The sequence below is a fragment of the Citrus sinensis genome, chromosome 9 (assembly GCF_022201045.2).
Source record: "Citrus sinensis cultivar Valencia sweet orange chromosome 9, DVS_A1.0, whole genome shotgun sequence".
NCBI lineage: Eukaryota > Viridiplantae > Streptophyta > Magnoliopsida > Sapindales > Rutaceae > Citrus > Citrus sinensis.
In genome coordinates, this window is record NC_068564.1 from 27,891,685 (window position 1) to 27,905,710 (window position 14,026).

General features: G+C 34.5%; 3 protein-coding genes across 4 annotated transcripts; 2 read left to right on the forward strand and 1 right to left on the reverse strand.

Annotated features, from left to right (window-relative positions):
- The first annotated feature begins 578 nt into the window (after window positions 1-578).
- Window positions 579-3,720, forward strand: LOC102610986 (grpE protein homolog 2, mitochondrial). 2 transcript variants are annotated; one of them, XM_006474934.4, is made up of 6 exons: window positions 587-1,044; window positions 1,701-1,959; window positions 2,047-2,240; window positions 2,357-2,524; window positions 2,836-2,964; window positions 3,328-3,720. In XM_006474934.4, the coding sequence occupies exons 1-6, from the start codon at window positions 904-906 to the stop codon at window positions 3,424-3,426; spliced, it is 990 nt and encodes a 329-aa protein (XP_006474997.1). In that variant the 5' UTR covers window positions 587-903; the 3' UTR covers window positions 3,427-3,720. The 2 variants fall into 2 exon arrangements, with proteins under 2 accessions (XP_006474996.1, XP_006474997.1); XM_006474933.4 differs by having other exon boundaries at window positions 579-1,044; window positions 1,701-2,240.
- Window positions 3,721-3,940: 220 nt separating this feature from the next.
- On the reverse strand, window positions 3,941-6,198 carry LOC102610682 (hypothetical protein). Its single transcript, XM_006474932.4, has 3 exons — window positions 5,689-6,198; window positions 4,744-4,890; window positions 3,941-4,268 (listed from the first exon to the last, which is right to left on the reverse strand). The coding sequence occupies exons 1-3, from the start codon at window positions 5,974-5,976 to the stop codon at window positions 4,146-4,148; spliced, it is 558 nt and encodes a 185-aa protein (XP_006474995.1). The 5' UTR covers window positions 5,977-6,198; the 3' UTR covers window positions 3,941-4,145.
- Window positions 6,199-6,982: 784 nt separating this feature from the next.
- LOC102610383 (trigger factor-like protein TIG, Chloroplastic) lies at window positions 6,983-11,630 on the forward strand. The gene is made up of 13 exons (XM_006474931.4): window positions 6,983-7,354; window positions 7,922-8,005; window positions 8,114-8,239; window positions 8,321-8,409; window positions 8,568-8,751; window positions 9,494-9,584; window positions 9,858-10,012; window positions 10,155-10,247; window positions 10,330-10,422; window positions 10,646-10,726; window positions 10,873-11,022; window positions 11,118-11,213; window positions 11,309-11,630. The coding sequence occupies exons 1-13, from the start codon at window positions 7,052-7,054 to the stop codon at window positions 11,384-11,386; spliced, it is 1,623 nt and encodes a 540-aa protein (XP_006474994.1). The 5' UTR covers window positions 6,983-7,051; the 3' UTR covers window positions 11,387-11,630.
- The last annotated feature ends 2,396 nt before the right edge of the window (window positions 11,631-14,026 follow it).

Sequence of the window (14,026 nt, forward strand, 5' to 3'; positions counted from 1 at the left end):
TACTGCATGGCTCCTACAAAAATATCACAAAAAGCCAAATTTGACGCAATTAGAATTTAGAGGGAAGAATAAATGGAAGGCCTGAAGTAAAAATTGCTAAAGAGACGGCCGAAATAGAAGAAATTCTTACAGTCATAGCTTAAGCAGTTGCCAACTTGTCACCAGAGGGTACTGTAGAACTGCATGGACAAAAATTGCCTTAACAATAAATTATAAAAGTGCCTGCACAAAAATTGCTTGAACAAAGGAAAAAAAAGAAGAAAGAGTTACCTCAATCATAGATTGCCTAGGACAAGGCATAACTTTAGGGCAGGGGAATGTTAAAATCCAATAGAATTAGGATTGTAATTTTTTTTTTTAATTTAAATGAAGAATTCTATTACTATTAATTTGTTTTCTTGGAGGTTTTAATAGGTGTCTAGAATCCTATAAATAATTAATGATCTAAACTTTTGGGATTGAAACAATCAAATAAATTAGTCCTTTGACAAACTGGAATTGTTCTTTCTTGCTCGACCGTGGTGAAAGGGATTCATAAGAAAATGGTCATGTTAATTTTATTGAGGGGCGGATCATCAGAAAAAGCTTCTCGACCCTTCCTTCCAAAACCTAACTTAACTACCTTCGGGACAAGACAATAATACCCCAAAATGAATAAATGATTCTTCAACAATCCACTTCACCGGTTCACAAGGGCAATTACGTCTATTCATAAAATGCCCTAAAACCCCAACCTTTCCCCTGTAAGTCTCTTTTCTTTCTCGCCACGCACTTATTTTCCCTCTTATTTCCTCCCGTTCTGTTCCCCATCCCAATAACAAAAAAATCCAATCTTTGCCCCTTAAACCCTAAATTTTCCTATTCCAAAATTAATCTTCCAGTTATTCTTTATCTTCCTCGGTGATGATGGCCTCTAGGGTGTTGTCACGCGCCACTCGGTGCGTCGGCCGACGCGCGTTACTTCTTGTTCCTACTTCGGGGAAGCAACATTCACCTGCTCTCTCAAATCAGTTTCATTCTCTTGTTTTTGAATCTCCCAATAAGGTAATAAAAGAAAGTTTCACTTTTCACTCGTAATTTTGAATTAGGGTTTTGCCAGGGTTTAAGGCTTTTTTTCTAAATTTGACTATTTTTCATTCAATTTGTGTGTGTGTGTTTTTTTTTTTTGGTTAATTGAATACGAGTTCCCATGTGCTTTCCGTTTATGTTATTAAAGTTGGGGACTTTTATCAAGATTCTCTATTTTAGAGATTAGACTAGTGTTTCTGATAAATCACAGAATTGCCTGAATTCTATAGTTTTTGGGATTAATTGGTCTATCTGTGTATGAATGAGAAGGTGCTTCGGGATTGATAAGCGTTGATTTTTATTATGTATGTAATCAGGGTTTTACTCGGTAGGATAACTGTTTTTCTTTTACGATTTATTGGGATTGATATGAATCAGCTGGATTTTTTTTCTCTCTTACATTTGATTCTTCTCCCCCCCCCCCCCCCGGAAAGCCTCCTGCTGTTAAGCGTCTTAAGTATGAATATGAGAACTTACAAAAACTGAATATGAGCAGACTTTTTTTTTTTCCATGCATTTGAATATTATCCATACTTGAATGCTTCTTTGATGTTTTCTTTTCTTCCTTTGTATGGCATATCTTCAAGTTTGACATGCAAAAGCTTGAGTTATATGATTGTTTTCTGTGCCAGTTGACACAGGTGTCTCTGTTTCATCAAACGACACTCAATTCATCTATATTTCAACGATTTGGATTTTCTTCGGCATCCCCTGAACCTAATGAAAAGGAACAAGGGAGTGCTCCAGATAATAATGGTGCTGAGTCCCCCAAACCAAACAGAGATGCTAAGGATTCTGTAGATAATAATGGGGCTGAGGCCCCCAAACCAAATGGAGATGCTAAAGCTTCTGATGAAGGGATGGAAGCTACTGATCGAACAAAGGAATCAGGTTTTGATTCAAAACCCCAATCTACCGTGTCCCAATCTAATAAAAGGAGGAGAAGAGTTTCTAAACAAACTGCATTTTCTGATTCAGATTCAGAGAGTGAGATTGAACTTTCAAGGGATGATTTGGTGAAACTTCTGAAGGAAAGAGAAGAGCTTCTCATGGCAAAGAATGAAGAGATGAAGCAAATGCAAGATAAAGTTCTCCGTTCTTTTGCGGAAATGGAGAATGTCAAGGACAGGACAATACGTGAAGCAGAGAATTCAAAAAAATTTGCCATACAGGTTTCTTTGTTAGCATATTGCCTCCTTATAATAAAATTAACAAGACCTGTTGATATTTTTTGGTGTTTTATTTAGAATTTTTACTCTGATGTTTGTTGTTTTTCAATTTTTTGCAGAATTTTGCGAAGGCCCTACTGGATGTTGCAGACAATTTGGGAAGAGCTTCTTCTGTTGTTAAAGAAAACTTCTTAAAGATAGATCCTTCTAATGACACTGCTGGAGCTGTGCCACTTCTGAAATCACTTCTGGAAGGTGTAGAAATGACTGAGAAGCAGCTGGGAGAGGTAAAATTTTATTATTGCTTTCCAAGTCATGTTTCCGCATCACTGCCTCCTGAGCACTTGTATGAACCGGGCTGTTATGGTTTGATGTTCATCCATCTCTTTCTAGGACATCGTTGATTTTCTACATTTTATTCGATGAGAAGGGAGGAAACAAAATCAGCTTGCTTTTATTTTATGAATCTTCTCTGTTCTATTTTATGCTTGTCAACCTTTTGCATCTCAGTGTGCTTGACATGCTGGATTTTGAGACATCAAGAGTAAATTGGAAGTTGAATTGGTTGCTAACTGTTTCCTGAACATTGTGCTTTTAGGTATTTAAAAAGTTTGGAGTTGAAAAATTTGATCCTATAAACGAACCATTTGATCCACACAGGCATAATGCAATGTTCCAACTACCAGACAATTCCAAACCTCCAGGCACTGTGGCTCATGTTCTAAAGGTATAATTTAAATTGATCATTTTTTCCTCGATTAACTATATAAATATTGCATTGATTGCTTATAATGTTGTTTGACATAGAAACCGTTTCACTCAAGGGAAGAAAGTATTATACACTTTAAAACATTGTTTTTATTTTTGTTAGAAATTGAATTATACACTTGCTTAATTGATGTGGTTGAATGTGAATATTTAGACCAATCTTTGTGATTTGTGTGAAAGTGGGTATGATTTTGTTCAATTCTCATAGTCTGTTTGCTGGGCTAGGAATGCTTATGGTCAATATTTCATTTTAAAGTGTTGTCCAAGACTTATCAGGCCATGGGTTTGTGATACATACATATTCTGTTCTCCAATTTTGCAGTCGGGATACACACTCTATGAGCGAGTTATTAGGCCAGCTGAAGTTGGGGTTACTCAAGCAGTGGAAAATGATCGTGCTGAGAATAATGATCAGGCATAAAGACAAAGCTCATGAAGTCCCCATATATAAATTTTGGCCTCATTTGTGATTTGTCGGTTGAGAAGAAAGAAGTACAATGGTTTTCTTGTTAGATTAACCTCAAGTGCAGCAGAGAACACTTTTTCCTCCCCCCTTTTCTTTGCACCATCTCTTATCAAATCTCTTGTCATTTAGACATAATAATGATGCTACAAAGATTGTGTTGGTGCTTTCTCATTATTGTTAATTATTTCAAGCATAGAGATAGTTTTGAGTTTTATAAATGCCGTTAGGATCAGAGATCTGGTTTCATTCCTCGCAATTGTCATTTTATACTGCTTTGTAAGTTTAGCATGTGACTTGATTTGTCTAATTTCATTATAAGTTCTGTGAGGATGATAAAAAAATGCAATAGGCTAAACTGTAATGCGGAGAGAATGACCATACCCAAGGTACCTTGAAATTTTCTTCAAGATTTTTTGTCCAATGTTGGTAATGGGTTTCTAGAGCATAACCAACAACTGCCCATATAGCATGCCCAAAAAAGGTGTCATATTGCACATGCTTCATAGTGCATATATATACAGACGGTAGACCAAGAACAAGATCAAACGTTCGCTTATTTGCTACGAACCTATCTACATACTATATACCTAGATATTAAGTCTACATCTTAATTACAAACTAAAGCATAGCTTCCTGTTTAACAGTTAACAGTGCACAGTGATGATGTTATGGCACTAAAACAAGTCATCAATAGCTGACTTAATCAGCTGATTGTCTTTTATGTGGCTGACAGAATCCTGGTCGTCACTCCGGCCTCCCAAGCACAGTCCCACCTCCCAATCACTCATGTTCAAATCCTGCAAAGCAAAGAGAATAATGTATTATTGCGACATGTAGTTCAAGCTCCATAAAGTACTTATATGCATATAGATGCTTCCCTTCGCCCCACTTAGAAGGGGAGGGATTTTACCATCATCAAAGTTCATCACAAGCTAAGGCAGATCCAAAGAAGCAACATAAGTTCCGTTAAATTTTAAAAATTTAAAAGAGAAGGGGGTGGCTTGGTGTTGGGGGGAGGCTTGGTGTCATGGTGGATTAGTAGCTGTAGCTGTTTTGGGCAGGTTCCAATTAATTCATTTGGAACGGGCACTGTGTAACTCAATATTTTCTTTTCAAGATAAGCATCTTCCATCATTCCCATTCTTGACAGGTTAAGCCAATGTAAAGGATGCAATTAATTAGAAGAAAATTCTAGCAAAACACAATATATGTTTTATAGAGTGGAATCATTTGGAAAAGAAAACAAAGAAAACACAAGGAAACTTTTGTTACCTGACTTTCTTTTGTTAAAGTTTTGTCTACCTTCACTTCATTGGTCTCAGAATTGGGATGCCCATTATGCATGTCAGTCTCAATTTCTCTAGCTTCATCCTCATCCTTCTCCAAACCAGCCTTCTTCTGTTCCTCTAGAACAGCAACCTGCACAATACGACAGTGATCAATCAATGCTCAAGACAACAAACAAAATGGAAACATCCCAAAAATATAATGTCAATGAATTGGTACGAAATGATATCAACATGTTAAAATTCTTCCTACTTTCATGATCCCTTACTTCGAGGAAGGGGGGGGGGGTCATTGACAAACACAACCCCAGCAGACCCACAATACTAATTTAGAACCTCCCACATGAGAACACTATCTCCTAGCCACTGAACCAAGGAGCGTCTCACATCATCACATCTTCCACACTTCTAACCTTTGCAAGAAACTTCTAAACCAGATTTATCAAATTAAGCTATGTAAAAAGATGTACTACATACAACTCAAGAAATGATATCATTGCACTGCAAACTTAAATCAACCATCCACCTTTGAGTAGAAGTTTTGAACACAAACCAGTTATACTAGAGTACTAGTAAGCACTGGAAAGTGAAAATATACCGAAATTTAAAAATAATAAACAACACAAACCCCCCCCCCCCCCCTCAAAAAAAAACAAATAATCCAACATCAAGCAGAACCCAGTATTTAGGTAAATAGATGAGTAAATTAATAATTAAAAAGAAAGACATAATTAAAAAATTAATAATCCAAAAAAATAATTAAAAAGGAAAGAAAGCAAGCAAAAAAAATCAAACTAAAATTTCGAGAGTCATCTAGAAAAAAGCCAAGCAACCAACTTTCTCAGAAAATATTACCCCAAAAAAAAAAGGAAAAGAAAAATTTAAAAACCCTGCTTAAACCCCTAGATAAATTAATAAATTATCAACTTACTGGAGTGTAACGGAACCGTCGCTTCGGCGGCTCCTCCGTTGTGGCTCCGTTATTATCAGAGGAGTTCGAAGAGAGTGGGGTCCACTTACAAAGAAGCAGAGGAGCGCCGTTTATGCTGTTGCTGTTGTTGTTGTTATTATGGCCGTTGGATTGGCTAATTGTGGACGGGGATGATGACGACACGTGGACCCACCTCTTCTTCCATTTCCTCACCGGACCGTTGAACACCGTCTGCGTCGGGCCGTACCGGGCCGAGGCCCGACCCATCCTGGACCCCACTCCTTCCATCTCTCTTTTTTTTTTTTTTTATCTCTCTCCAAGTTCCGAACTTTTTCCGATGGCCTGACCGGTGATATTGAAGAGAGTTTAGCACGTGTTGTCAGTGATGCTAGCTACTGCCCAGCTCAAGCTTTTGGCTGTTTCGCTCCTTATATAAAGCTGAATTCAATGAAGATCAGATGTTACGATGTCGTTTTGGCAAAGCAAAGTGGCCTAACCGTTTTTGTTAAGCGCCAAATGGTGGAGTTTGTCGGTTCATTGTACCCTTTGTCTCTTATTATTTCGTAGATAAAAAATTTTAAAAAAAAAATGTTTAATGTTTGGGAAATCAAGGTTAAAGTTGATGGTATTTGTAAATATAGTTATTTAATTAATAAATTCGTGTAAAAAAAAAACATGTCAATATTAATTAATTAAATTATAATTAATTTAAAATGAAATATTACATTTATTAAAATAATTAATTCTATACTTTTAAAGTCTAACTAACTAATTCGACTTAGTTGTCAAGTCACAATCTTAATAATTAAATAAAATTGATCTTGATGTCTAAATTTAGATTATTTTATCACTATACTATTTTGTATGCCTTCCTACAAACTCTTTCATTCAATGAAGTTTAGCTTGTCATTTAATAATTTACATAATTTTGTATTAGTTAATATTCTAAGGGGCAAAAGCGATGCAGCGTTTGGGTGTTAAATAATTCAATTCTAAAATATTAAAAAAAATTGAATGTTATATAACTAAAGAAATTATTTGTTAGAGAAGTATTGCGTTACTCGATTGGAATAGAGATTGATTAAAAACTAATTAAAACACATCTCTAATATTATAAAATTTATTAATTATTTTAACAATATAACAATTTACCCTTTCGTTGAAGAACGTAAAATTTGGAATAATCCACGTTGGGTGAAGGCGTGAAAGTAAGCACCAAGCACCTAATTGGAAGAAAATGTAAATACGCAAAACGCAGCGTATTAACTGAAAAGATATTAAAGATACGAACACTATCTTCAACAACGATCTCTTAGAGAAGTCGAGCTCTTTTTTATCATCACACAATAAACCGGGAAAAAAAATGGAGCTTTGCATCACCAACTCAACAAGAATCCTCAACTTGAACTCTCTCAACAGAACAGGGCTTCCTCTTTCTGTTTCTCTAAAGAACTCAACTGTTGAGTTCATGAACCAAAACTACTTCAATTCTCAGAAACTGTCATCATTTTCCCGCCAAATTCACTTATATCTCCATCAACCTCAATTTCATCGAAGCCCAGTTCGTATCTTTGCTTCTTCATCCTCCTCGGTGGCTCTGGGACCCGAGAAGGATCGGCTTCCGGCTGATATCGAGGTCACAGAGAGTCCAGAACCCAATTCGACAGTGAGTTCCCCCCCCCCCTTCTCTCTCTCTTTTTGTCCATTTTTGTTTATAGTTTCTTGTTAAATTTGCGACATTTTTCTTTTGTGTTTCTTTATATTGTCACCTTAATTTTGAGGTTTTATTTGTTTGTATTACTGGGTATTTTTCTGTTTCGCTTGGTTTAAATTCCATAGGTTGTTTCATTACTGCATTTTTTACTATCTTACAAGTTTTAATTCGTTTCATTTCACATATGAATATGTTTCTTTTGTTTTATCAATCGCCTTAAATTATGATCAACACTGAAGTTTTATCAGTTAAATGGCTTTTCGTTCACTTCATTCTCTGAATTTGTTGTAATAATATTGTTGCTAAATGTTACTGTGTCATATCACCGCCTAAATTGTGTTGTGTGTATGTATGTTTTCTTTAATTATATTATTATTTTCTATTAATTCTTCTTGACTATCTGTGTCTTGGTTGATATTTAAGTCTGCTTTGTTATGTAGTTATGGGCTTCTTTTTTCTTTTCTATTCTTTTGGTAGTCTCATTGTGATTTGTATCTTTCTATGTTTCTATTTATGCAGGTGAGGCTGAGTGTAGAAGTTCCAGAGGCGGTATGCAAGGATAGCTACAAAAGGGTCCTTAATGAGTTGATGAAGCAAGTCAAGGTGCTTGTCTCATTTACATGTGAATTCCTGTTGAGATGTAATAGATGATTGTTAACTTGTGTAGGCAGGAGTTGAATTTTGGACATGTAACTAGTTTTGTCCGTGCAGATTCCTGGATTTCGTCCTGGGAAGATTCCAGAGAGTGTTCTTGTAGGTTTTGTTGGGGAGCAGAATGTTAAAAAGGCTACGGTTGAATCTATTCTGAAGAGGACCCTTCCTCATGCCATGACTTCGGTATTTTATATCATAGTCTCTTCATTTCTTATTTTATCCGAAAACAATTCGAATTTCTTGTTGTGGAATTATATTGCTTAGGTGACTGGAAGGGCTTTGAGAGACTCCGTCCGCATTGTGACTAAGTTTTCTGAAATGGAGAAGAACTATTCTTCTCTCAACTCTCTCAGGTTCAAGCTTGCTTTTTCTTCTATCATCTTCATTGTACTGTATTGCAACTTTTACCTCTCAATTTTTTGTCATGGGCTTGTAATTTTAAGCCTATCGACGTTTCTCGACTTACATGCAATAATATGGATTCTGCTTGCTGATTTGACTTGTGCTCCAGTTATGATGTGCTTGTCGATGTTGCGCCTGAAGTCAAATGGAATCCTGAAAATGGATACAAGAATTTGAAGATTGTTGTAGAAATAGATAATGACACAGCTGCTCAACAAGCTGCTGAAGAAGAATTAAGACGTCGCCATAAGTCCCTTGGATCACTGAAAATTGTCACTGACAGAGGACTACAGGTACCTGGTTGAAATCACTCTAGTTCTCCCTATTTAATGTCTTTTGTACGTGAGGCATTAATTGTATGCTGTAATAACGAACAGCAGTTGTTTATGTAAAAGGATTGGTAGGAGTGTCAATTTTTAGCTATTTTAATTGTGATGGTTCATCATTTTTGTTAAATGGAACTTATGGGTTGTTTCTAACTTTCTATGAAATAAGAATGTTAGAGAACAGATGCTTGGATGCTTACAATTGTACATATTTGTAAGACTCCTCCAGACCTTATTTAATCAATCTATTTTAGTAAGAATATCAAGTCCGGCCTAACACTGAGGGGAAGCCAACTTAGATTTCATTTTTCCATTAGGGGCCCAACTCTTTCAATAGAATAAGAGTTCTATGCGGTCACCATTAAAAGGGAAAAATTGCAGAAATATTGCTTTATCTTTTCCTAAAGTAGAGGAAGATGTTCATGGCTTCCACCTTTCAGTAGGTTTGAGAAACTGACTTTTGTTAGAACATCTTATTTGATGATTTATGTATTTGTTCCTTGTTAGATGTTATTGTACTCATCATATGTGTAGTAGATGTATTTTTCCTTTCACTTTCAGTTTAGATTTTGGTTTTTGCATTTTGTTGATAGGAATTGAGTTTATAGTTTTACAAGTCTTATTAGACAAATTGAAATCGAGATGCGTTTAAAAACTTCTTTCTATTATCACAAGGTTTGTATGTTACAAGAACTTGACACTTTCACAGGTCGGTGACATTGCAATCGTTGATATATCAGCAACAACAATAGATGAAGATGAATCAAATGTTCAAAATATTCCAGATGCAGAGACCAAAGGTTTGCCATTATCAGCCTGAATTATGTTGCCCGTATTTCATTTTTTCCATTATCCTCCCTGCTCATTGCATTTCCTACTATATGCTAAGAAAGTTAGATGAACTAGTCTCTAACTGAACTACTTCTAAGAATTTGTTTTTCTTCTCTTTGAAAAGCTCCCTTGTATGCATGTCAGTTGTTCCCTTCTTCCGAAATGTGTTGATGGGCATATCTTTACCATTGGACCCAGTGTACTATCAAGTGACTGCATCCTCATTTCCCTTTCTTTTGCAGGATTTCATTTTGATACAGAAGATGGGGACAAAGTTCTTCCAGGTTTTCTTGATTCTATAAGTGGAATTCAACGAGGTGAAACAAAGTCCTTTCGACTCGCATTCCCTGAATCCTGGAGACAAGAACATCTTCGTGGTGTTCAAGCTCAATTTACTGTGAGTTTCTTCCTGTTTTATAGAGTTTAGCACCATTGTTGATTAACAGGATTCTATAAAGCAAGATTAATGCGAATGGAAGGAATCATGTCTAGAATATGTCTAAGGACATTTTATTTTCTAATTTCCATTTTCTTTTCAGGTTGAATGCAGAGAACTGTTTTATAGAGATTTGCCGAAATTGGATGACTCCCTTGCTGGAAAGCTTCTTCCTGGATGCACTACCATAGAGCAGGTAAACATTGCATTAAAATCATAGGAACAGTTCTGGTTCGATGTATTCTTCCATTGATGATTTCTGCTGCACAAATCTGCAGGTCAAGGAAACATTATTGCAGAAGTGTCGAGAAGTGGAGCAAACTGCAAAAGACCAGGCGACTGATAATGCAATTCTAGACCAGCTTTACAAGGTTATTTGATGTAGTGAAGTTGCAACATTTAGATTGGATTGATTTCATGAGGTCTTTAATTGGTGCTTCCCTTGGATATTGGCTTTGTACAGCGAGTCAATGCCTGGGCTGCTGTTCATTTCTTATGGGAACATTATCGTCAAACAAAAGTATTGTTATTTATGTGCCAGCCATATATTATAACGTCTTTTACTTACTATATCGCAATCTTTGTTAATGTCAGATGGTGGAAATTGATATTCCTCAATCCTTGTTTGAGGAACAAGGAAGGCAGCTTTATGGGGCTCAACTTTTGCAGATGCAGGTCAGTACTGAGTGTTTTTGTTTCTATAGGTACCCTAACCCATTTGATGGCCTTGGATCCTCGAAAGATTAACCATTTTCCATGATTTGATTTTGCAATATCTCTTTGCAAGAACTAGTTCTCATTCCAGCACTTTGTTACTACAGGCAGGTATGAAATTGAACGAACAGCAGTTGGCTGCTCTATCAAGCCCAAAAGCAGTAAAAGAGTTTCTGGAAAACCAGACGGAGAACATAACCAATGTGATAAAACAGAATCTAGCCGTCGGAGATATCTTTAAACGTGAAAATTTGCAGGTACGTATGTGTCTCTTGCTAACTTCTGGAACGCCCTCAGGAACATCAACTCTTGAGATTCATTATAGAAGTAAATGTATTGAACATTGCTGCAGTTTTCGACTGAAGACTTAGTCAAAGAAGTTGAAAACTCCATTGCTGAATTAAAACAACAGAAACAAGAATATGATGAGGATCGCGTAAGAGAACAGGTTAGCACATTTTCTTACGTGGGGTTAATCTTTTGTGGCATAATGCAGAGTCAGAATTCATCTCACATTTCTTGCTTCTGGAACTTATTACATAGGTGATAGACATACTCGAAGGAGCTAAAGTTCTCGAATGGTTGAGAGAACATGCAGAAATTCAGTACATAACCAGATGAGAACATAACCAATAATATGAAAAGGAGCTAGAGTTGGCAGGAGCCGGATTAGAAATTGCATTGCAGATGCATTGGTGTCTCTGCAAAATTTTGTATTGTAGAGACTCGTTGTATAGCAATTGTTGTACAAGATAGTTATCGACAGAAGTGTTTTTGCTGTGTTGGGGTTTTAGAGAGGATGGTTCATGATCAGCCCAAAATTCAATTTTGGTCCATCTAATATGAATTAACTTTCTTAATACTAGTTACCATGTGAGCGGACAGTTGAATTTAGTTTTCTTGTAAATTTTATCGATTGAACCAATTAACATCTATTTACAAAATCTGCATTTCTTGTTACTAAGGAGATCATTAACTAAAAAGTGAAAAAACGAAGGTCGATTTGGTCATCACGTGTCTACAAATTCAAGATAATCAATCACATTAGGGTCTAAAACTCGCATGATAGGCATAGCTTTATGAATTACATATTTATATTGTATGGTGTGTAAACATAATAATAAATAACATGAAAGGACAAAATGCATGTGAAGTGCTTTTGGCTTGTTCAATGCACCAAACAAAATCCCATACATTCTCTGCCCAGGCCACATGAAGCAAGCCCTACAAAAGTGCTTCTATTGGTCAGTTGTGTGATGATTTTCGACAAACATCATCTCATCTCTCCTGCGAAAAGAAAACTATCCATGTTGGGTCAGTGTCTTTTCAAATTAGCGCAGTCTCAAAATTTTCATTTTGCATCACTTTGGTAAGTTTCATTTAATTAAATTAAAGCAAACCACTAAATTAACAGTGGCGGATCTACAGTTGGGGTACGCCAGGCTGTAGCCTGATCAGGAAAAAATTATTTATACCCCTTATTTTTTTATTAAATTTATGTAATAATAGAGTTTTTATTTTATTTTCATAAATGTTCCTAACTCAATTACCCTTATATTTTTCATTAATTTTATGTCATAGTAAAGTTTTATTTTATTTTCAAATATGTCCTTAATTAATTATATTTTTTTAATTGAAATTAGTGACTTATTTTATAAAATGATTAATTTATATATTTATTTAATAGGTTGAAAACATTAGAGGGCTAATGTTATTATTGTTTTAGTTTATTTTAAAAAAATTCTAATTGAAAAAAAAAAGTGTGTCAATCTAATATAAAGTGTCACTAGTATTAAAAATACCTACAAAAACAACATGCAATAGCAATTACCAACATTTTCATAAACTTTTTATGTGAATTTTGAGTTTTCATTTAGTAGTTACAGTAGCTAAGAGGACAAGTAAGAAAATAAAATTTGAGTATTTTGAGAAGTTTTTGGTAGAAGAATTATCAGCATCTGATTTTTCAAAAGAGAGTTAGAGCGCCTACCAAAGAAACAACGACATTCATATATGTTTTTACTGGATGAGTTTCGTTTATTATTTAAACTTTTGACTAACAATATATTTATAATTTTAAAATATGAATAAATTTTAGTTGTTTAATTTATTTAAACTTGTTAATTAAGAACTTCACTTCAAACATTAAAGTTTTACTTGCGAGTTTTAATTGATTGTAATTACATATATTGATTTAATTTAGCATAAAATTCTTAATTGATTTATTAATCCTTCTACAATTATCTGTTATTATAGGTTGCAATGTCGGATTTCATAATTAAAAAATAGTGTTTTAGCCCGAAGTAATATAAATTCTTAGACCTACCCCTGACTAAATATTTTAATATGTGATTTTTTTTAAGGAAAAAGAGTTATATTCACTTGTGCATTTTTATCTTGAAAAAAAAAAAGTCTCCTAAGAAAAGCTTCTCAAAAGATATTATGCTAATATGTTGTGCGTATTTTTAATTTCATCATTCATATTTGTCAGAATACTTAATATGTAATGAATTTTTATTTGTAAGATTGCCACTTTCCCTATAATTTCTTTCGGCTTTCAACAATTTTTTATAATACCTTATTTACTCTATTAATGTAAAAATTTAATAAATAAATAGTAGTATGACTATTGTCACCCATCTAAATACCTCTTAAAACCCCTTTAATTATTTTACAATTTTAACCTTTATTAAAATTACATAATAGAACAATTTCTAATTAAACCTCCACTCAAAAGTCAAATATTTTAGAAATTAAAAAGGTTGCTTTTTCCTCTAATTTTTTGCTAAGGAATTTACCACTAATAACTACAATGAAGAGAATGAAAACCCATTATTTTTCCTTTTAAATGGAAGAGACCCCATTGTTGAAATGAGGTTTAATAATAAAAATTAGAGAATGGGGTTTACACAATAAATTTCAATTAAGGGTATTTTTGTTATTGACGGAGGTGTTAAAAGAATTATATAATTTTTTAAAATATTTTAATGGGGTTAATTAAGAGAATGGGTGTTAAGAGATATTTAGAGGGGTGCCAATAGTCCCACTCATAAATAAAAGAAAAAGTGACTTGTTTATGGTTGAGATTATTGAAGAAGCTTTAATGTTAATGTCGTAGTAAGATATTGTGAAATTTGTAATGAATAAGTTGAACATTAGTAAATAGAAAAAAAAGAAAAAAAACAACAACAACAACAATCCCTCTTTTTACTTCGATGGACTTCTCATCTCACACAAAGTTAATGTAGCTATAGAATAAAG